This window comes from Protopterus annectens, chromosome 4.part1, assembly GCF_019279795.1.
Source record: "Protopterus annectens isolate FY-2018-M chromosome 4.part1, PAN1.0, whole genome shotgun sequence".
Taxonomy (NCBI): Eukaryota; Metazoa; Chordata; order Ceratodontiformes; family Protopteridae; genus Protopterus; species Protopterus annectens.
In genome coordinates this window covers 177,149,860-177,174,033 of record NC_056734.1, presented here as the reverse complement: position 1 = coordinate 177,174,033, position 24,174 = coordinate 177,149,860, and the positions used below count along the sequence as shown (strand labels likewise).

General features: G+C 40.4%; 1 protein-coding gene across 1 annotated transcript in view; it reads left to right on the top strand.

Annotated features, from left to right (window-relative positions):
- LOC122801191 (multiple epidermal growth factor-like domains protein 6) overlaps positions 1–24,174 on the top strand; it is a gene marked incomplete at its 5' end in the record, with an annotated part of 1,094,182 nt that overhangs the window by 249,444 nt on the left and 820,564 nt on the right. Inside the window, one exon of the mRNA XM_044070750.1 lies at positions 23,935–24,057. Coding sequence (XP_043926685.1) covers positions 23,935–24,057 — 123 coding nt within the window. The remainder of the gene's footprint in view (positions 1–23,934; positions 24,058–24,174) is intronic.

The following is a 24,174-nucleotide window of genomic DNA, read 5'->3' as shown; positions in this document are numbered from 1 at the left end:
TGTGTGATTTCCTTTGAGAGGAGTATAACAGGGATTAGTGCTAAACTGTCATGGCTTAGTGGTTCTGTACTTTGATTATGATGCACAGAGTCCTGGGTTCGAACCTTGTCATTCATTTTATTTTAATACTGTCCAGACAGGCTAGGGGGTGTGGCTGCGTTTAAGCAACTTTGCTCTACGTTGCTCCACGGTGCCCTGTGGTGCCCTGGTTGGCACGGCGCACACGTCCGCGCAAACACATTGCACTAATTAAAGTGCTATTAAAGTATGGGCAACTCTGTTGCGCTGGGTAAAGCACTCTTAAACTTTGGGCAACTCTATTGCGCTGGGTAAAGCTGTCTTAAACATTGGGCAACTCTATTGCACTGGTTAAAGCACTATTAAACTATGGGCAACTCTATTGTGCTGGGTAAAGCGCTGCTTAACTGCGGGCAATTCTATATCAGGATCCTTTAAAAATATATATTTTGTTCACTGATACATTGGCTATTTCACTGCTTTTTACTAATATTTTAATCATATATGTCAGGTATTATTTCATATACTGATTTAAAACATAAATAAGAAGGGGAGTGGTGGGACTCGAACCATAAATGCCTCCTCTTTGTGCGAACGCTCTACCATTACGCTATTGCTATTTGCTGTGATTTGCAAAAACATTCTTTCTTATGCTCTTCCATGTCGGAATTTATAACTGCAGCTAAGCAATGGGCACACCCGCGCACACACACACGCAAATACGGGCAGCTATTTCGGGAATTTAAAAAAAAATAAAATTAATGTTTTACTTTTTATAACTGTGATGGGGGTTTACAATGTCAAAGAGTGTGGTGTTGGGTGCAAGGACATTTGAGCAGACTCGCTGTTGTGTGTTTTCATTTTACTTTTCCAACCCTTGCAGGGGCGTGGACATTTAGACTGCTTGGCAGTCGGATACGCCCCCTGCTTTCCTACATGGTCCGTGTAAGACTTACAGTTGAGTCAGTGTGCCCTCATGAATATTCATGGCACGCTGACGTCATACCGTTCAACTGCAGCCTCCTAGTAAGACTTATTAAGTCTTACACGGAGGATTCGTGAATCCGGGGGAAAGATATTTGACCCCTTATTTGATGTACACATTTTAATCAGTTCACAGCTTCTTGGATCTGTCATTACTTTGACTTCATCTTCAGAAATATTACTCTGTTTTTCAAACTTGCAAATACTGTTTACTGTACCAGTTTTATTCAACGGGAGCACTTTTTCACTTTTCTTCTAATGGGAGTACATTTTCTGGAATTTTGAATGTGCTGTTTATAGGGCTTAAATTAAGCCACTTAATTTAGAGTTTATTTTCTGACTAGCTGTGCCTTTTATGTGTAGCTTCTGTTTGTGCTGCAGTAGGATTGCCACCTTTTCAAATGTCCAATGTGGGACTTTTTTTAATGAAAACATGAAGTTTTGCAGAAAAAACATACCTACACCCAGTGCCTGGACTTCACTTTTTGACAAAAATACAACTCTACACTTGTATATGAATTGTTTCTGTTGTTTCATATAGATTCATAGGAGATTGCTAGGCTGACAGCTTAAGGGCCCTTACTAGGTTAGCCAATATAACCCAATTTTCCCCAATATATGGCCCATAGGGGTAGGAGGGTAGCATGGGTTTGTGCCTGTGCATTGAGTATCTTACAGATTGCCGCTTTCTATAAGGGACATAGGCACTACCCTAGGTGTGAATTTGTGATTTCCCATCCATTGATCTAAACTGCTTTTGAAGAAGGCCAAGGAAGGGTTCTGCTTAATCTGAATAGGAAGCCTGTTCCAAAGAGGAGGCAGTCTCTGAGGCACATATCTGTCTCTCCAGCATGTTTTGTTTGAGTGCTGCCTAAGTTTAGGTCCCTATATTGGGTTACCCTTGTTATCTTTGACTTGCAGACGTGTAGCAGCTCCATTAGGGCTGGATTTGTGACTGCCTTATAGGTCAGTCATAGGTCACCCCTTAATAGTCGGGAGGGGACAGGGCTTTTAGTCTGTCCACATACTTCATGTTCTTTAAAGCCTGTATTTCCTTTGCAAGAAAACTCTGAGGTTACCCCAGCTGCTGTAAGTACCTAGTCAAGTACATGCCAATTGATGCATTGTACTCAATTATTAGTTTAGTGAGGGCTGAGTACAGCAGGACTATAATTTTCTTAAAAGTTGTACAATGTAAAAAGATGTTCTCACCACTGTGAACACATGTCAGTTAAAGTTCAGGCTACTGTCTATCTGTGCACCCAGATTTCTCACCTCTGAGTCTATTTTAAGGGGTGTGCTATTGATGTTGCAATTTGCAGGGATATTTGACTTCCCAAAGGGTATGATAATGCATTTTTTGCATTTAGTTTTAGGCAATGGCTCTGGCACAAATCATTTGTATGATCTAGACCCTCCTAAAGGATATGTACAATGTTGGGGAATCAGTGATTGCCCCCAGCTTGCAGTCTGCCTTGGCCAGGTCAAGGTAGGTGTATGCACTGTTTTACCCCATCCATGGCCTTAGTGATTATCTCAAAGAAATCTACCAGATTCAGTAGGCATGACCTGCCCTTGACAAAGCCAAATTGGGTGGGGTCCAGTATTTGGAGTCTCCTATGTCATTGTCTATCAGGTCCATGATTATTCTTTCCATGGCCTTACTTATAAGACTAGTCAAACTTACGGGTCTGTAGTTTCTTGGGTCAGTAGATGGGCCCCCCTTTATGCAGAGGGATGGCAGGTATTGTCCTCCACTCTATTGGGACAAAGCCAGTCCAGAGGTTGTGGTTAAACAGAGAGCCGAATGGGACTAATAACTCCCGATTTAAGATGCTTAATAGGCAACCTGGTATATTGTCAGGCCACATTGAAGCTGTTTTCATCTTTAGAGAGAGCAGTGGCAACCTGTTCTTTTGTGAAAATTGACAGTGGAGTGGTGGAGGGTATTTCTTAGGGGAGAACTGGGGGTGGTGTGAAGGTAAAATATGAGTTCAGTTTGTTGGCCAGCAGATTTTCTACATCTTCCAGCAGGGTATAGGTGATGCCATCTACAACTAATTCCACACATTGTTGGATGTTGCTCTTATGATTGTGGACATAACTGAAAAATGCCTTATGGTTATCCTTAGCTTTGGAGGCTATTTTTACTAGTTCCCTGATTGACTTGTTTAGACTAATGAGGGACTTACTGCTGTGTTGTACACATTCTCCCTTGTTTCACAACAGGATTTTTTGTACAGTCTAGTAATACCAGAGGTCCACCAGGGTGGCTTCTTTTTGCAGTTTGACCAGGGTTTATTTTGGTATGGTACTCCATTCCTATGTAGGTGTTGATATGGTCATACAGGGCATTTGTGTATGCCTCTACATAGGTTTCTGTATTTTCTGAGTTTGGGGAGATTCAAAACTAGCTATGCAATCCCTTAATAGAGGGTAGTTTACCTTAGAAAAGTTCCTAAAGTTTTTGGGGTTAGGTGGGGGAATAGTTTTACTTTTCTTTCAAGGGAGACCGCTTTATGATCTGAGGGGGTTGGGAGGGTGGCCTAATGGTTAAGATGTTTGCCTTACAAACACAAGGTTCAGGGTTTGAGTCTCACAAAGGATAATTGGTTAGGCTTAAAATGACGCAAAAGGGCAATTAGCTTAGTACTTATCTATGAACCTATGAAACTATGAACTTACCAGTGAGAACAAAACACTGGGGGGAGCAGGGTGCAGCAATTTACCATATTTGTGAGTACCAGATCTAGGGTATTTGTTCCCCTAGTAGGAGTGCAGACTGCTTGCTCCAGGGCATTTGAATTTACAAAGTCAAGAAATTTTTGGCCCTGCATGTTAGCTGTCATGTATGCTCCCAATTAATGGAGGGGATAGTTAAAATCACCCATGAGGTACAGTATTAATGTTGGATGGTGAGTGATTCAGGTAACTTTAAATATGATATATTGGTTATCTGGTTCATGGTGGGTGACCTGTAGCTAGTAAGAATATGGTAATGGATTTTTCCCATGGTTAGTTGGACACGGAGTAGCTCAAGCATGTCATATTGTTTGTCCAGCCGAGGTGTACTTATCCTTTATGCAGATAGATAAACCTCCACCTTTTGCTCTTTCATGTTCAGTTGGAGTGTATTAAAGGCATGTTTCAGTAACTGGACAGACATCAGTATTCTCCAGGGTGAGGAGAACTTCCAGGAGGTGCAGTTTCTTGTTGAGGCTTCTTTAGCTTGTCCTGAGTAGCTTTTGTTATGTTGAATTGTTTGTCTGTTTGGCAATGCCTAAAAAAAGCACTATGGAGTGGATAATGTTTTGGCCAATATCTGAAAGCCTATAGGTGACAGGTGAAGCCCATCTCAAGTGGCATGGCCTATCAACCTTGTCCTCCCAGGCTGACCGGTATTGAACCGCTTTGGAATGACACCAGTAATTAAGCCAGTTTTTAAAGTCAATCATTTTCTGCTTGTATTGTGGCCTCTTCCTTGGAGATGGTAGAATGCTGCATAATGCTAGGTTAACACCTGCCTGTGACACATATTCCGAGAGCTCAATCATGTGTTTCTTCATGTAGTCCAAGGAGGTACATCTCTGGTCATTCACACCCGCATAGACTATGACTGAGTCATACTGGTAGTTAGGGGTAAGTGACCTGAGTGCTTGGGTGATCTGGTGAATCCTGGCCCCTGACAGCCAACTAACAGTCACCTTCCCCTTATTCATGTAAATATGTTAATGAAAGTATTTGAAGAAACTTGGGTAATAATTTTGTCCTAAAATCAAAAACATTTGCAATGTTTCATGTTTTTTTCTACAGGACACAAATGTCCAAATAGAGACGGTTATGCATAGAAGGAATAAGTGTTAACCCTGTGCTGCATAACAGGATTTGTTGCACTGTTTACTGGGCAGTTTTGCACTGTATTTGCTGCATACTATTTCTCAGTTGATAAATTCTAATCAGATTTGAGCTTGCTGCCAGTCCCAGACACATCAGGATATTCTATTATTTATTTAATCCAGTTTTATCTGTGTGGTTTTACAGTGCTTTTACTGTTAATCTTTTAATGTTCTTTATTATGCTGGAGCTTTGTTTGGAACACTTTTTGGCATTTTTTCCTGCAGAGAATAGATCTTGCTGGTGTTCTGAGCATTTTACTTGCTCCAAGCTTAATTTACATTTTCTCCTGACTGGATGTGACTTTTTAAGTATAGCTTTTAAATTGTGCTGTATAACAAGGCCTGCTTCCTACTGGACTAGGTTGCTGTGTGCTGCATTTCCTTGCTATACACTGCTACTAGACTGATCAATTCTAAGGGCCTATATTATATCATCGAACGCTGATTGATTGACCTAATTTAAGCGAAAGCTTACAATCTCAAACTGTCAGCTCAGCGATTTTTTTTCCCAGGGAAAAAAATCGCTGATCCAAAACACATACACACAACACAAGTACACCAAACAAACAGAAATCCATGCACATACACCTAAAATCTGATACCTAACCCTACACTAAACTATGCACACACCACTAACTACCCACTTACCTTAACCCAAACCCTAACGTCCGTCACTATCGCACACTCACCTCACCCGGTCCCTAACCCTAACTCACTTAAATCCGCTGTAACCCTCATGTCCACTCAATCGCACACACACCTAACCCTAACTCACCTAAATCACCCTAACACTCACATCCACACAATCGCACACTTACCTGAATCCGACCGGTAACTTTCCACCATAACACTGAAAATACCAAAGCAACAGAAACGGACAACCAAATTCTTTCCCTAGGAAAAAATTCGAGTTTCTGCTGCTTCGATATTTTGCAGTTTCGCGAAAATAAGTTTGATCAATCAGCGTTCACTTTTTTAAGCGTTGGAGGATATAATATAGACCCAATTCTAAGTGGATTTATCCTTGCTGTACTATATGCCGCAGCAGGGCAATTTGCATTGTTTAGACACAGTTGGCTTGTTTGTAATTGATTTTTTGCACAGTTTTATTTGTAGCACAGCTTTGGCCATAAGCTGAAATGAGTCAAAAGCTGCTGCTGCATTTTATTTGTAGGAACTCCTTACTACTCCAAACACAGCTGCTCTGCCTTGATCACTGCTACTGCTGTTTACTTATAAAACCTTCTGTTGCCAAAAGCTCTGTTTCTCAGTCATTTTGTTCATCTCACTCTACTTCTGTCCACAGGATTCCCTCATACCCGCTTCCTATGGTCCAGTCCATTCAGTTGCCAGGTATGCTCTCTGGTGATCCCACACTAGGGGACTTTCCCTACTTGGAGAGCTCTTCCACATGGAGACTCAACTTCTGCCAGCAGGCTCTATGGCCAGAATCTGCCAGTACTACAGAGAAAAGATGGGATAGTCACTGCAGCCTGTTTAGGATTTCTGTTTAGGTCCTAACTCCCTCCCCAGCATGCTGACTTCAATGTTAGGCTTAGCGGGCACTGTGGAGTGACTATTAGCATGTGTCCCACCTCATGCCCATAGGTTGGCCATGCACCTCTGTCCTCCCAACCCGAAGCGCAGCATGATTTTTTCTGAGCTCTGGCCTCCACAACAGCTTCATTAAACTGCATGCTCCCTCTCCTCCTTAGGATAGGCATGTTCCTCTCCCAACTTGACAAGTAACTGAGCTGCTAATCGAACTTTGATCACCTGAGCCACTGATAAGGATTTATGCACTTATGGCATTGGTGAGGCTAGTTGCTAAAGTTATTACTGTTTTTATAATAGTTCCTTGCTTCCCCCAGACTTTTACAGTATGTAGTCTTCTTCAACAACTGTTCATAGTTGCAATTACCTTTGTACTCATGTTAGTTATTGATAACTATATCTGGCTGCATCTGAGCATGTGGCAACCAAGTCTGATAAATCCTGGAAACATTCATAATGGGGCACCCAAGCCTATGTATTGAACTGTATGTTTTGCAGCATCAGAACCCATCTGTCTTCATTGTATTGGTGGCATTTGAGCCTTGAATTGTGTGGTGTGTGACAACGGTGGCAACCCCTTATCTTATTTTTCGTAGCATCTGAGCTTGCTGTTATAGAGTATAGCGTTTGCAATTTTTGCTGCCTGTTCATTCCACATCATATTGATAGTATAAAAAATGTGTGTGTTATAGCTCTCTTTCTATTGTAATTCTGTTCAATATTAAAGTATAACTGTGTATTACACTGAGATCTGCCTTTGTTTACTTTATACTGATACTTCCGTTCTTAAACATTCCTTATCGTACTAAATTTGTTTGCTGCACTAAACTCTGTCTGCATTCTGCTCTTAGATTAGATTACCATGCATCATTTCTTTGTTGGCTGAGCTTGTTGTTGCATCAGAGTTAGCACATCCTTACCTACTACATGTCCTGCACAGTACAGGCTATCTGCCTAACATATCTTGTCTGCCTGCTGACTAAAACTTGTTCAGTATATCATTCCTGCCCTCAGTAGTTCAACCCACCTGGCAAACATGGAAGCGCGGTCTACCTCTCTCCCTTCTGTTGCCACCATCATTACACTTAGAATTCTGAAACAGTGTAGGAACTGCCTGACTCTTAATGACAATCGGCTACTACTGCGTCAGCATGACATGGTATGTGAGAGGCACAGCTATCTACATAACATGGAGGCTACCTCATCAGTTTAACAAATAGTTGGTAGGCAACACTAAAACTCAACCATACCTCCTCAAGATCACACTAATCCAACATACACTGAGGTTGTGAAAAAATGAGGTGCCCCCTCATAAAACAAAATGTTCACTATTGTTTTACCCAGGCCTCAGTACCGGGACCCCTTTTCTTGGACATCTGCTTCTTGTATCTGCAAGCCATTAACCCAGACATATGGCTAACTAAATTTGCAGAGTACTCCAAACTGGTAGTATAGCAAGGGCTAAACCATGCATATCAGTGATGTATTAGAAATTTGCTTAAATTAAGTGCAAACCAGCAGTTCACAGTATAGACAGCTCTCCAATCCAGACTGATATGTTTGTCAGAGAACTCAGCACCCTTGCACACAACGCCCTGCTTTTGACTGCCACATAGTAACAATAGTCAGAAATTCATTCTTTCTTTCTTTCTAGGCTAGTTAATAACTGAACATCTCTTATCCAGTTCAAAAGAAGTCACCATTGCTCTGTACTGTGCCTTGATCAAATCAACAATAGAATATAATGCCCCTTTTAGTGTACATCTATCTAAAACACTTCATGCATCTATAAAGACCCTACAGGCTCCTGGCTAAAAGGATCACCAGGCTAAAGACTACCAGCTGCTATTACATGTTTGAAGTATCTTTGTGATTTATTTCTAGCATTCCTTGCTTTTAAGCACCCTACTCTCCTTGATCTCTTACGCCTCCACAAATCAAATGGCTTCACAAACATCCAAACAAAAGACTTGACCTTCCATCAGCAAATAAATCGCTGTACCCCCCAGGTCTGTAATAATCTTACATATAAAACAGAGTGATAGCCTTGTTTCCTTTAAGACAAACCTTGATGATTGCCTGGGTCTCTATATATCATCCAGACTTGACTTGCCCTATTCTGGAGACAGGAAGTGCTCAAGGAGGGTGAGTATTGGCAAGGTGATTATAGACCATGGACTGACTATAACATCATTGCATACTCTAGCAAAAGGAGAGACTGTGGAATGTCCAGCAGGAACATGAGAACTTACATCTGCTGACGATCATTTAAGATCTGTGTAGTGGCTTATTTCTACCTTTTCCACACTTTTGTGTCTTTGTCTGTTTGTATACCTACATGAGGGCTGAAAGCAGCAGACAGGTGTGCTTTTCCTCTTATCTTTTCCAGTTTGATCAACACTTGCAAGGTGTGCCAAGTATATAATATACTCTGGTGGCATTTAATATTCCACACAATCCCATTATTTGTAGACCACCTTGGGTACCTACCACCAGCCACTCCATAATGGAAAATGCTCAAAGTGACTGTTGAATATCTGATAGAAGGTAAATGCATGTACACATGCACTTAAGAGAATAAACTCAATTCATTCCACTTTCAAAGGGATAAATAAGATCAATTTTCATGTTTCTTTGTTTGACTTCTCATATGTAGTCCTGAGATGAATCTTGCATCTTTATTGGGCCATTAACATGCCCACATGCCTATGCAGTTAGCAAGCGCGAAAAAAAAAAAGTATGAAAGAACTTTGAGCAGTACATCTATTTTATGGCATTAACCACCCCCCCAAAGTAGCCAAAATAAACATATCCATGAATGGCTTTCTACCTGTTAGACACTTCCACAATTTCTAAAGTAGTTTTAAATTTTTATATGGAGATTGTTGCAGTAATATACCCAAGTACTTGAATAGATTATTATACCCTTGGAAATGGGAGTTATGTATTATCACTGGGCCTCTACCTCTGCTCCATTGAATGGAAGACTTTCATTTTAGCTACGGTGTCCCTTAGTCAAAACATCACATACAAGACATGAAGTGCTGTACACATCTGACAGTCCTTATCCAGGGCCCTGGTCAGCATGAGACAGATATTTGCAAACATAGGCATCCTTATTCCTTACTCAGATAATGCTGTCTTTCCATATTCTTCACACCCACAGCTAGGCAGTGATGGTCAGTGGCGCAGGCATTCTTGTCTTTGTGTCCTTATTCAAAAGGAAGGCAGGAACATATAGGTTTATAGGTGTGTACTAGGCTAATGGCCCTGTAGCCTTTACAAGCCTAGCCCAAAAAGATTGCCCAGGCACCGTGCCACCCAATGTTAGTTCACAGTGCCCCTATCTAGTAGGGCAACTGGAATGATCCCTGGAGTGAACTTTCTGTTACCCATTCACTCGTCAAGATTTCTCCTGAAGAAGGCCAGTGAGGTGATCTGCTTGACATGAATGGGAAGCATATTCCAGAGTATGGGCAGTCTTTGGGAGCTGAACCTGTCCCTCCAGAATGTTCTGTTAATTGTGGTAATGAGGTTGTGATCTCTGGAGAGTGTTGCATGGGGAGGTTGAGATTTCTTTAGGTGCAGCATTTGAAGTAGGGCTGGATCAGACATGGCTTTGTAAGTCAAGCAGAGATCACTTCTAAGTAAACGATAAGATACTAAGAACAGCTGAAGTTTCTTGAGTCTGTCCATGTAGGACATGTGTTTAAGGCATAGGATCCTTTTTGTTAGGTATTTTTATGGCCTCTCCAGCTGTTGTAGGTGTCTGGTCAGTTACATGCCAAATGGGGCATTATATTCGGTGATTGGTCTAATGAAGGATAAGTAGAGAGGGATGAGACCTGTTTTTTCCTGGATGAGAAACTTTTGGTTATAAGATGTGCCATGTAGAAGGACCTACTGACCAGAGTGGCACTGTGGTGGTCAAAGGTGAGGTGGCTGTTGACCTGGGTGCCCAGATCTCTTATGGCTCCTTCAGTTGGGCTCCCATCAACAGGGTAATTCATGGGAACTGAGTTTTTTCCAAAGGTGATGAGAATGCATTTTTTGGCATTACGCTTCAGGCCATGGTTCTGACACCAGTCATTGGTCTTAGAGAAGCCCTTTTTTAGGATGTCTGCATCACTTGGGGAGTTGATATTGACTCCTAGCTTGCAGTCATCAATGAACTTGGTCAGCCAGAGTCCTCCTATGTTGGCCTGGACTTCTGAGAAGTAGATGCCAAACAGGAGAGGGCCCAGGACCGTGCCCTGTGGGACTCCACTCGTGACTGGTCAACAGTCTGACATGGAATCCACAACTTGCACTCTGTGGGTCCTGTCTGTGAGCCAATTTGCAACCCACCTAGTGATGTAAGAATTGATGCCTAGTTTGGTGAGTTTATCAATGATACGTGAGTGGGGAATGGTATCAAAGGCCTTGGCCAGGTCGAGGTAGGCTGTATGCACTGCCTTACCCTCATCCACAGCCTTGATGACTGCCTTGAAGAAGTCAACCAGATTCAGCAGGCAGGATCTCCCCTTGACAAAGCCAGACTGTGAAGTCTATTTCTTATACAGTCTCATTACATATGGTATCTTGCACTGTAGCAAGAGGAGAGCTGCAAAGAGTTCTAAAATGCACTTATTCACTTCATAGGCATGTTGAACACACAGTTACACACAAGTAGAACCAATCAGTAGAATTGAATATAGTAAATCCACTAGAATAAACGCAACTTGCATATGATCCAACTACACAAGCCTGGTAAGTGCTCTGATATGATCAGAATTGAAGCACTCCTTTACAAGCCGTACCTGTGATGCATACACCAAGCCATTTAATAGGAGCTATAGTCTGTGATAAAGAACACTTAACACTTTTGCTTCCACGCTGATGAGTAAAATAGGTCTTGTTTGTTTGGGAGTGGAAAATCTTTCTAAGTCTTAAGAGGTACTGGTCTTATGAGGAGTGGATTGAGTTAGGCACCTACAGCTTTTTGAATGCACCAAATGAGAAGGCCATGGGGGTTAAAAGTCTGATGAATATGCAGCTTATATGCCTGTAAAGGGATTCTGTCAAACAGGCCTGGCAGGCAATACATTAAGGCTATATGCTGTTAATGAACTGCTTCCCTCAGTACACAGTTTGATTCCTTCAGTATTCATTTGTCTGTTATGTGATTCCAAGCAAGTCACTTAACCAGACAGTCTTTGGGGTCAGTTTGGAAAGGAAACAGGCTGCTCAATGGTCTTTTGCTATGTATGCCTAGTAAATACCTATGAGCCCAATACTTTTCCACCTTAGAGCTGTCTTGACTGCTTCCATAGTCTATTTCTTTAACAACCTCCATGATCCACTTCAAAAGCTCCATAAAACCATCCTTCCTTATATTTATACTCACCATGGTTGCATCTGTGCAAAAATACACATAAGATTTAATAAACTCTAAACTTATCTCTGCCATGTCTATAATTGTTTTGCCCTTATCTTTTACTTTCCCAGTTTATCTCTTTCTCTCTCTCTCTTTTATTTATTTTTTTGAAAAGCTAGTACATAATCCAAGCTTGCAGTACAATCCTCTGTAAGTAGTATATGGCAAGCAAAGTTAGCTTAGCTCCCCCTTGACACTGTTGTAGGCACTCAGGTCATCCTTATTCTTGAAAAGCATCTTTGCATCCTCTACATGGTATGCCCATTAATTCATCCAGTTCCTGTACCTCACATCATGAGCTCTTTGCTGTCAGACAATCAGTCTTGAGCTTCTCCTTGAAACAGTTGCATCATACACAGCTGGGTACAGAGCCTTTGGGTGGTTACAAACATACCAAGCAATAGCTCACATAAGAAAATTTGGTTATAGGACATCTCATATTTTCTCTTTTTCTCCCACACCACTTTCAACAGGTGCCTGAGCTGCTAATGGAACTCAGGTCACCTGTGTCATAGTCAGAGGTTTATCCCTGTATGTCAGAAGAGTAGGCTAGGTTTAGCCAGTGTCCTGATAATGTAAAACTCTCCATGCATTCATCATGCCAGGGTGTTGCATTAGTGCCATAAAGAACAGTGTGAGTTAGTAAACCTCAAGTCAAATTGTGTCTTTTTACCTCTGAATCCTGAACTACAGTGAGGCCATTCCCAATAAAAACAGGGCAGTTATAAGTATTAACTGCCTTAAATTGCCGCCACAAGGAGATGAATGAAAAGGCTACATGTATGCCAATGCATAGACACTAACCATGCATTCCCTGTAGAAATCTAAAACCTTACCTATCAAGCACCAGCTTGCCTTTTCTTGAACCAGCAGTAGCACTTCTCTTTTGCATGTCTTTGCTGAACAACATAATTCATGCCCATCTCAGTTCCCAGAAGTGAGCACTGTACACAGTCCTATAGCTTTTTGTTTCCTGGGTAAGTAGCATCTGGCCCCATTTTCCATGTGATCCTCAGTATACTGTGCCATTTCTTGACAGCATTTATTCCAGTAGTGGCTGGTGACTTCAAATCAAGGAGGGGGGTCTGCAGGAAGCAAATGAATGTGTGGGGTTAATTGGAATGGTGTGGGGTCTGTTATGACAGGTCAGAGAATATCACCTGCGATTAAACAACAGACAGTGTCAGTCAGTTTAATCCACAGACTACCTCAGTACCTACTCATTATAGCTAGTTAATGGACTATATATACCTACTTTCTGATTGCAAATAACAAGGCCATCCTTAGTTGGAACATAACACTTGACAAAGGATCCCATGCCCTCCATTGCGTAGTGGTCGTCCCTGCAACTCCCCAGTTCCCCTCTCCTGTTTTCCCTCTCTCCTGGCCACAAACTCCAGATAGAATACTTCTTTCTTGTTTTTTTTTTTCTCATTTTTCCTTACTTTTTAGCCTTTTCTGCTTTTAATATACACTAACTGGCCAAGACTTGTCTGTAAAAAGTGTTCAGGTAGTTAATTAATTAAGGTGGTAGCTTGTGGCCGCTAGGTCCTACAAATCAGAGATTTCTAGGTTTTCTGAGGTGTCATCTGAGTGTTTTTTAGCAACCTTTTGAATCACTGATGATACTAATGAAAATTATGAGCAAGGAAAGGAATGTAATCTTATTTTTTTTTTCTTGCAAGGAAACATACCTTGTGTCTAAAGCTTAAAGTTCAAAACTGACAAAAAGAGTAGTTCCCAATAAACTGATAAAACAAGAGATTGTAAAGATGTTCAAATCCTGTATGGATGAACTGTCTGCCTATCCCTGCAAAGTAAGATAGTTACCTTCTGTTTATCCTTTGATATTAGATTGGGGATGAAAGTGAAAGTAAAGGTGGCCACAGGCATACATTATACAGCTGGGGGGGGGGGTCTGTGGGAGGAAACCAGAATACCTGGATAAAACCCACATTGACAGGGAATATATGCAGAGTGAGTAAAGAAAGAATTGCAGACAAAAATTCAACCACAGAACCAAGCTCTGTGATCTGACAATGATAGTTCACCACCATGCCAGTGATCAGTTGCTTTTGCACACATGCTGCCCAGAGCAGCACAAGCAGTCACTTATTGTGTGAAATGCTGATGTTTTTGATGAAAGGTTAACAAATATTGCAAATGTGCTACTTTTATATACACACTATACTACCGCCTTTCACATACAGTCATTTTCATAACAGACAACCCCTTACCCCATCACTTACATTGACTTTATTCAGTATGCCCACGTCAGACATATGACTGACAGTAAAGTATTTTAAGAACTTACTCAAGATTCTTTATAGTTCCAAAGAAAACAGAGGACTGGAGACCAATTCTGGATCTCAGTGTTTTGAAAAAGTCAGTTCGACAAACAAAGTTTTGGATGGTCACAGTTCAATCCATTCTGCCCTTTCTTGGCAAGGATGACTGGATGTGCTCGATAGACCTTCAGGATGTGTACTATCACATAAAGATGAACAGGTGATCCAGAAGGTACTTATGCTTCTGGCTGGGAGTCGACCACTATCAGGCAGAGCACTGCCCTTTGGCCTCACCACAGCCTCCAGGGTGTTCACCAAGTGCATGGCAGTGGTTGCAGCTCACTTAAGACTGCAAGGATTCTCGGCATTTCCATATTTAGATGACTGTCTCATTACCGCCTTGATCAAGCATCGACTGATAGAAGCTCAGGATCAGATGTTACAGAGCTGTTTGTATCTTCAAATAACCATAAGTTACTGCAAGTCTAATCTGCAACCAATCCAGACATTCGAATTCTTAGGAAGAGTGTTCAACATAGTATCTATGATACCTTCTCTTCCTTTATCGAGAGTGCAAACAATAAGGTTGCATGTCAGGAAAATAATTTGCAGTACCAGAATTTTAACCTGAATGATTCTGCAAGTCCAGGGATCAAAGTCAGCGGCAATAGGTTTAGTCCTCTTGGCAAGATTCCACTTGAGAATTCTACAATGGATGCTAGCAACACAATGGTCAATGCTTTCTCAGCCCATGTCTGCAAAGATAAGAATAACCCAGGTATGAAAACAATACTTTTCATGGTGGATGCAGTCAGAACAGCTGTTACAAGGTCATCCTTTCATCCTCCCTCAGCCCAGGGCCATAGTGACCATGGATGCTTCCCAGATTAGGTGGTGGGGGTACGTCCTGGGGAAAACAGTCCACGGCACTTGGTCCCCTGTAGAGGCCAACCTGCATATAAATGTTCTGGAGATGAGAGCACTGTTCTTAGTGTTGCAGGCATTCTAGGACTGTCTTCCTGTTGGGAAAGTTGCAATCCAGTCATGTCAGTAGTCTGGTACATCAACAAGCAATGGGGATCCAGATCTATCCCCTATGTAGAGAAGCCCTCAGAGTGTGGCAATGGACAATATCTTCCAACCACTTTCTAATAGCAACACATATTCTGGGAAGTCCAATGTGATAACAGACAAACTGAGCAAGTACATTTTACTACCTCATGAGTGGTCTCTCAACAACAAAGTAGAAATGATTTTCAGTCTGTAGGGACAGACTTGTTGCGATCTTTTTGCATCTCCCCTGAACAAAATTACAGCAACTTTTTTGCCCTGATCCTCCCACAGGGGAAATCACTGAGGGATGCACTGCTCCACAGTTGGCCCTCGCTCTACTGTATGCTTATACTCCAACTCCCCTAATTCCTTCAAAAGCAGCCCAGTTGAAGAGCAAAGTCATCCTCATTGCTCCTTACTGTCCTCTACAGATTTGGTTCCCCTTCATTTGGCCTCGTCTACTATAACCACCTTGGATTCTGGATCAAATTCCAGACCTTCTGTCTCACTTACCGGGATATCTCAAATCTCAAACTAACAGCACAGTTTTTCCAATTCCATTAATAGCCAGGCAACCAGTGCTTTCTTCCGCTGTCCATTCCTTACTTCTATCTTCCCATAAACGTTCCACTGGGAAACTCTACATGAGTAAATAGAGAAGGTTTGTTTATTTGGCAGAACCGAATCAGATAGACCCCCTCTAAGCTCCAATTCATTCTATTCTTGAATTTTTAGCGGGTTTGTTTATTGAGGGTGCTAGTTCATCAACTATTAAAGTTCAGCTTGCAGCAATCCCTAACTTTCAAGTGGGATTTTAAAATTCTTCCCTGGCTTCCTCTAAACTGTGCAAAGCATTTTTGAAAGGTACTCTTCTGCTAAGACCCCCGATTAAAGACCCCATGCCACCATGGTATTTAAATTTGGTACTGCAAGCCATAATAGACTCTCCCTTTAAACCTGCAGTTAAATGTGATCATAGATTTTTGATCTGGAAAACTGTCTTTTTAGTAGCAGTAACATCCACTAGAAGAATTTCAGAACTTTAAGCAATATCTTCTAAGCAGCCATACTTGATTTTTCATAAGGATAGGGTCACATTATGTATTAATGCTTCCTTCCTTCCTAAAGTGGTGTCAGAATCCAATATTAACCAATCCATTAACTTGCCAGGATTTTCCCATGGTATAGAAATAAAACAAGAAATAAATTCTCCTCACCACTACTAAAGACACCGAGGGTAGACAAATGAACAAAGAAAAAGGACCTTGGGTGTCGTCCACAGCTTCAGGTTTCAGACTGTTAAAACACAATTTATTAATCGCTTAAAAAGTGAAGCTGACAGGATGTAAACTTCACTAGAATATGGTGAACTGAAAAAAGTTAAGTATCCAAGCAGTTGTCATCCACAGCTTCAAACTTCAGGCTGTTAAAACTCAATTTATTGAAAACTTAAAAAGTGAAGCTGACAAAATGCAAGCTTCACTGAGATGCTGAAATAATTAGCCTAGTAATTAACATCCACAACTTCAGGCTTCAAGTTGTTAAAGCACAGTTAATAGATGCTTTGTAAGCAAAGCTGACAAAAACATATACTTCACTGGAGTAAAAAGCTGATGAAATTGTCCAAACGATAAGCGCTTTCGGCAGATGCCTTCTTCAGATCATATAAAAGTGTGGTTAGCTCTTCCTGTTTATAAAGGAAACACAATCAAGAGCTGGTAGCTAATTGTCTTTGGTGTTCTTAAAGGCACAGGACAAAAATAAATGTTCAAAGTGGAGATTTGTCTCCTATAATGTAGTTCAATGTTAAAAATGCTAGAATCATGTATTAATGTTTGGTAGGTTTCTTCTAGATTTTAGAACAGGTCTGAGAGGTACTATTGCATTAAGACCTGGGGGTTGATTGGCTCTAAAATTGTTGATCCAAAAGTTCTCTCTCAATTCTTTCCTGTTATGGACATCTCCTTCCCTGATGTTTTGGGTGACACTTCCACTGCTTTGAACAAGAAATTATGCGTAGGATGGACCAATGCGTGTGCTGCTAAGGCATTATGTGGAACTTTCTGATCAATGTCTCTGACATGTCGTAGAATACGATCCTTTAATTGTTGGTCAGTTTTACCAAGATAGAAAGCTTGGCACTTGCGACAGGTAGCCAAATAGATAATATGGCTAGTAGTACAATCAGCATATACATCGAAATGAAAGTTACGTCCAGATACTGGGTGGAGAAAAGTATTACTAGTATCTAAATAAGGACAAGCTTTGCATCTGCAGCATTTAAAAGTACCTTTGCAGTCTGATAGTGGACCACCACGTTTAAAGCCATCTTTATGGCATAATAATCTCTTGATATTCTTTTTATTCTTATAGAGAAACCTGGGTCTCTCTCCAACGATGTTCTTTATTTTATCATCCGCTGTCAGAATCGGCCAAAATTTCCTGATCACTTCACAGACCTGTCAATTGTCTGAACTGTAAGTGAGCATACATCTAAGTTGTTGAGGTGTTGTGTCATTAGACTGTCTTTGTGAAGATTGTTCAGACCTCTCTGAGTAATAAGGTTGACCTCTTTGCTTTCTATAGGTTTGCATCTGTGAAACTGGTGGAAAATTATATTCCTGGTAAGCCCTATCCTTCAAATATCTACATAGATTGGATTGCTCTTCCAAGAATTCCTCCTCATCAGTACATAGTCTTGAGACTCTTAAGATTTGGTTGTCAAAGATGTTATCAAAAATATGTCTTGGATGCATGCTCTGCCTGTGTAAGAAATGATTTTGCCAGGTCTCTTTCCTATGCACCCCAGTAGAAAGACCTTGAGTTGGATGTAAACGTATCTTGACATCCAAGAAATCTATGACTGAGGATGAGTGTTTCATTTTGAACTCAAGGAAGTCAGTGCTGTTGTTAATGAAGCTGACAAAAAGATCCAATTGGTCAATACCTCCTTTCCATAAACAAAAAACATCATCCACAAATCGCCCATAATAGACAAGTTCATTCTTCCAGATATTTCCATCACTGAAGATTGTTTTAAATTCCCACTCAGCCAAGACCAGGTTTGAATAACTGTTGGCACATGGAGTTCCCATGGCAACACCCCAGGTTTGCAAATAAAAGGTATCTCAATACATAAAGATGTTATTCTCAAGGACTAATTCCAGCAGAGAACAAAGAGGTTCCATTGTTAAATTATGTCTAATCAGAAAATCATGTAAGGCCCTCGGGCCATACTCATGGGGGATCACAGTAAAGAGACTGGTTATATCCATAGTTACAAGTAGAAGGTTATCAAAACCATCCAGAGACTTAACAGTGGAGAACAAGTCTTTCAACAAGCTGCCTGTATCCTTCAAGACAGTGGTAGCATAAGGCAAAGCTTTCTTGAGTTCATTTTCAACATACATGGATATGGATTCAGTGATCCATCCACTCCCAGAGACAATTGGATGTAAGGGAGGGTCCAAAAGATCTTTATGTATCTTAGGTAATCCACCAATGCTGGGAAACATAGGATGAGGTGTTTCAAAAAATTCATATAAATCTTGACTGATCCTTCTTTCCATCAGTAGATCATAGGTGCTCCCTCTGATATGTTCAATTCTCTGATTTACTTCTTTCTTACTCAATTTGCGATAAGTCATGTTGTCATCCAACATCAGTGAAACTTTATTACGATACCAGTCTGCATCCATCACTACTATGCAGCCACCTTTATCTGCTGGTTTGATCACCAAGCTATCTGTCCTTCTCAACTGTTGGAGAGCCTCTTTTTCTTTCCTGTTCAAGTTATAGAAACAATTCTTAACTTTATCTGTTGTACCTCTCACCTTGTTTATCTCATCCTCACACAATTTCATAAAAAGTTCTACTTGAGGAGGATTAACTGGAGTAAATAAACTCAATTTCTTATAGGTCTGCTGTTCTTTCGTAGAACCTTCTCCAAAAATACATTTCAGGGACACGTTCCTGCAGAACAACGTAACATCCGTCATGAATTCATTCACATCAGAAGAAACAGCTGGAATAAAACTCAGTCCCTTATTTAACAGGCTGATAACATCAGGATCCAGTGTAATCTTGGATAAGTTAACTACTAAGTCATTATTTAGTCCCCAATATTTAGTCCACAAACTTCTTCCGTTTGCATTCTTGACTCTGCGTCCTCTGTGGCCCATACGAATTCTCCCTCACAAAAACCGGCAATGGCCAGTTTACTGGTAGGTGCGTCATCGCTTCTTTAGGTCTAGTAGCACAGTTAATGGTGGTGTTGGAATTACTACCATCATTGGTATCGTTAGCACCAGTACCTCCCAGATCCCTGGTGACAATTTCAGTGCTAACAGTAGGAACCTCCTCTCCTGTAGATGAAGTCGAGGAGGGAAGAGAAGTTGATGAGGTAGTAGTTCGAGAAGGATGCAAAGTGTTAGCAGTCTCTTTTACAGCCAAACCTTGTATGGCTTTCTTTTGTTTAGTAGTAGAAAAATGGGGACGTCCTTGATTGGTGTTATCCTCTCTAGGCCATTCAAAGATATGACCGTTAATGAAATCCCTATGATCTCGATTCAGTTTACCCATTTTTTGTAGTTTAAGCTTATTGCCATAAGTGTTTAAGTTCACTTGTAACTTTTCAATCTGGCATAAATGCTGGTCCTGCAAATCATAACATTCCAGTTCTTCTTGTTTCTTAGAAATAAAAGAGGAAATTTATTCTTCTTCAGGTTTAAAAAAATCGATGAGCAGCCTCATGTATTTTTGGCTAGTTTCCAAATTAATCTTTTGCCATTGGGCTAACAGCTCCAGATAGGTGTTTCCATAAGAGGGAAGGCATTTAACTTTCAGTGAAGAGGCCTGGCAAAATCATTTCTTACACAGGCAGAGCATGCATCCAAGACATAATTTTGATAACATCTTTGACAACCAAATTTTAAGAGTCTCAAGACTATGTACTGATGAGGAGGAATTCTTGGAAGAGCAATCCAATCTATGTAGATATTTGAAGGATAGGGCTTACCAGGAATATAATTTTCCACCAGTTTCACAGGTGCAAACCTATAGAAAGCAAAGAGGTCAACCTTATTACTCAGAGAGGTCTGAACAATCTTCACGAAGACAGTCTAATGACACAACACCTCAACAACTTAGATGTATGCTCACTTACAGTTCAGACAATCGACAGGTTTGTGAAGAGATCAGGAAATTTTGGCTGATTCTGACAGCGGATGATAAAATAAAGAGCATCGTTGGAGAGAGACCCAGGTTTCTCTATAAGAATAAAAAGAATATCAAGAGATTATTATGCCATAAAGATGGCTTTAAACATGGTGGTCCACTATCAGACCACAAAGGTACTTTTAAATGCTGCAGATGCAAAGCTTGTCCTTATTTAGATACTAGTAATACTTTTCTCCACCCAGTATCTGGACGTAACTTTCATTTCGCTGTTTATGCTGATTGTACTACTAGCCATATTATCTATTTGGCTACCTGTCGCAAGTGCCAAGCTTTCTATCTTGGTAAAACTGACCAACGATTAAAGGATCGTATTCTACGACATGTCAGAGACATTGATCAGAAAGTTCCACATAATGCCTTAGCAGCACACGTATTGGTCCATCCTATGCATAATTTCTTGTTCAAAGCAGTGGAAGTGGTCACCCATAACATCAGGGAAGGAGATGTCCATAACAGGACAGAATTGAGAGAGATCTTTTGGATCAACAATTTTAGAGCCAATCGACCCCCAGGTCTTAATACAATAGTACCTCTCAGACCTGTTCTAAAATCTAGAAGAAACCTACCAAACATTAATACATGATTCTAGCATTTTACCATTGAACTACATTATAGGAGACAAATCTCCACTTTGAACATTTATTTTTGTCCTGTGCCTTTAAGAACACCAAAGACAATTAGCTACCAGCTCTTGATTGTGTTTCCTTTATAAACAGGAAGAGCTAACCACACTTTTATACGATCTGAAAAAGGCATCTGCCGGAAGCGCTTATCGTTTGGACAATTTCATCAGCTTTTTACACTCCAGTGAAGTATATGTTTTTGTCAGCTTTGCTTACAAAGCATCTATTAACTGTGCTTTAACAACTTGAAGCCTGAAGTTGTGGATGTTAATTACTAGGCTAATTATTTCAGCATCTCAGTGAAGCTTGCATTTGGTCAGCTTCACTTTTTAAGTTTTCAATAAATTGAGTTTTAACAGCCTGACGTTTGAAGCTGTGGATGACAACTGCTTGGATACTTAACTTTTTTCAGTTCACCATATTCTAGTGAAGTTTAAATCCTGTCAGCTTCACTTTTTAAGCGATTAATAAATTGTGTTTTAACAGTCTGAAGCCTGAAGCTGTGGACGACACCCAAAGTATAGAAATAAAAGGGACTATATGCTGTACTTAATGGATGTTCATAGACAATTATGTTTCTAACTATGCAGAGCAAAAGAGATTAGAAAGACGGATCAGTTATTTGTTTCCTTTGCACATTATAAAGTGGGCGAATCAATTACAAAGGTAATTCTAGCTAGATGACTGACAAATTGCATGTCCTTTATCTATAACAAATTGAATATCCCATTAACATTAAAGGCTCATTCAACCAGTTCTATGGCAACTTCTGCTGTATTCCAGTCTAGAGCTTCTATGGATGATATATGTGCAGCTGTAACCTGGTCATATCCTCATGCCTTTGTCATTCATTACAAACTAGATTTGGTCTCAAGGGGAAGAGCAGCCTTTGGCTCAGCTGTACTCGGGAATATCTTTTCTTAGAGTCCTCCCAGGATTTTAGGTAGCCGGGGATTCTGTCCCATTATTTGAGGAAGGCATGACAATGGACAACATCAGATAAAGCAGTTATGTACTTACCATAATGTTCCATCTGTGTTGTCCATTTTCATTCTTCCTCAACTCCCCACCCGCCTTCCCCCTCCATTTTTCATAACTGATGTCTGGAGGAATGAGCTACTTCAGGATAGCCATGTCCTTTGTATTGAACTCCAGTTATGGTACTTCTTTTACATGCTTCCTGTCAAGCTGCAAACAAGATCTGAGGAATGTTAAGAGTGGTACATTATGGTTAGGGAAAGAGCTCAAGAGTTCGTTGGTGATCACAAGCTAGTAAAATGGACAAGTCATATGCGAGGATTGATCTGATCCTATTAACTGAGGAAGAATGAAAATGAACAACACAGAGGGAGCGTTATGGTAAGTACATAAGTTTTTTATTATTATTACCTATTCCTCTTACAAAACCAGAAACTGATGTACATTAAGCAAGAGTACATAAGGAAAGAATATTCTTTCAGTAATATGCACACAAATCATATTTCTTTGGTTTCTTTATCAGATGCTTATTCTGTTTCTGATGCAGAGCAATTGCCAAATCCCTATGTTTATTATTTCTAGCTAAATACATTAATATTAAAAAGGCTTTTTAGATATCACAGAGCAGTGTTATGGTCATTTTATAGCTAGTATCTTCTCTCCTTAGTATTTTCCTTAAAGGTTATATTCTTCCTATGATCCTAAATGCATATAAGGGTCAGCTTCTTTTATATGTAAGACGTAAGTGGCCTGAACTGGTAACTTATTAGCTTGATAGTATGTCAGCGAACTAGCCTGTGTCCTTAGTAATCTGAAGTACATAATAAGATGATATATTGTATTTTTGTATTTTGTTAGACACATGAAAAAATCGGCACATTTTTGGTTGTGGTATAAAGCAACCTTCCAAAGATTGTTCATGTGCCAGTCTATTAGATGTCTTTCTTATCAGTAACTTGCATGGCACATACTAGAAGGTTAGTTTCTTATTTATGTCACAGATATGAAATAAAAGTATAACTATGATCTTTGAAAATAACTATTCATTGCAATCTCATAAGTTCAAGGAATTTCATTTATTCATGGTAATACTGTTTACACAGCATAAAGTATTTAATCTTTTCCCAGTTGGGGGTCGCCACAGCGGATCACCATTCCGTTAATGATTGGCAGTGGATTTTTACTGTGTTGAGTTGCCAGCCTTGTGCCCAACCTTCAAAGAAGGAACACCCACACACACACTTACCTCCATGTCTTTAACGTTCACTCAACCATGGGTGGAACATGCCGACTCTGCACAGAAGACACTCCAGCCGACAAATGAACCGGATAACTTCTTCCTGTGAGGCAACAACACAAACCACTGCACCACCATGAGAGACTGTGTGTACACAGCATATTCCCTTTGATTACAGAAAATCATACCCTCAGCTCTCCACTGTAATCATCCATTGACTTATTTTAACTGATCATATATATCTCTGTGATGCTGGATGTATATTCAGTCACATGGTTGTATTTAGCAGCTGCCCATGAGGCTTGAGCACCTTACCCATCACAATGCATGACAATTGCAGTTACTCATCACTGGGAAAAATGTTATAATCTCAAGGTTGGTCTATCTATAAAACACAAAAATAAACAGAATGTTGCTGTGCTCAGAAGTATTGCCTGACTTGTGGTTGTTTTTACTTGAACCTGATGCATTATTGTAATTAGTGGTCTCATTGGCTCTCCTTTGCTATACTTGAGCACATTATTGTTATCAAATATCTATTGTACAATTCCGTGACAAATTCCAGAATGATTATTTTGCTTAATTTATTAACTGCAAGGGATAGCTTCATAAAATAAATAACTATCACTTCTTTCCTGTTTACTTTCAGATGTTGATGAGTGCAGCTTGAGGACTGTGACATGTGCTCATGGTTGTGTGAATACCCTGGGGACATTCACGTGCACATGTAATCCTGGCTTTGAGCTTGGTGCTGATGGAAGACAGTGCTACCGTATGTATCCTGTTTAATAAAGCTTGTAACAGTTATATTTTTCTGTTACATAAGAATCACACTTCACTCACTGTACTGTACTTTGGTATGACCGATTGCACCACTGCTTTGTTTAGT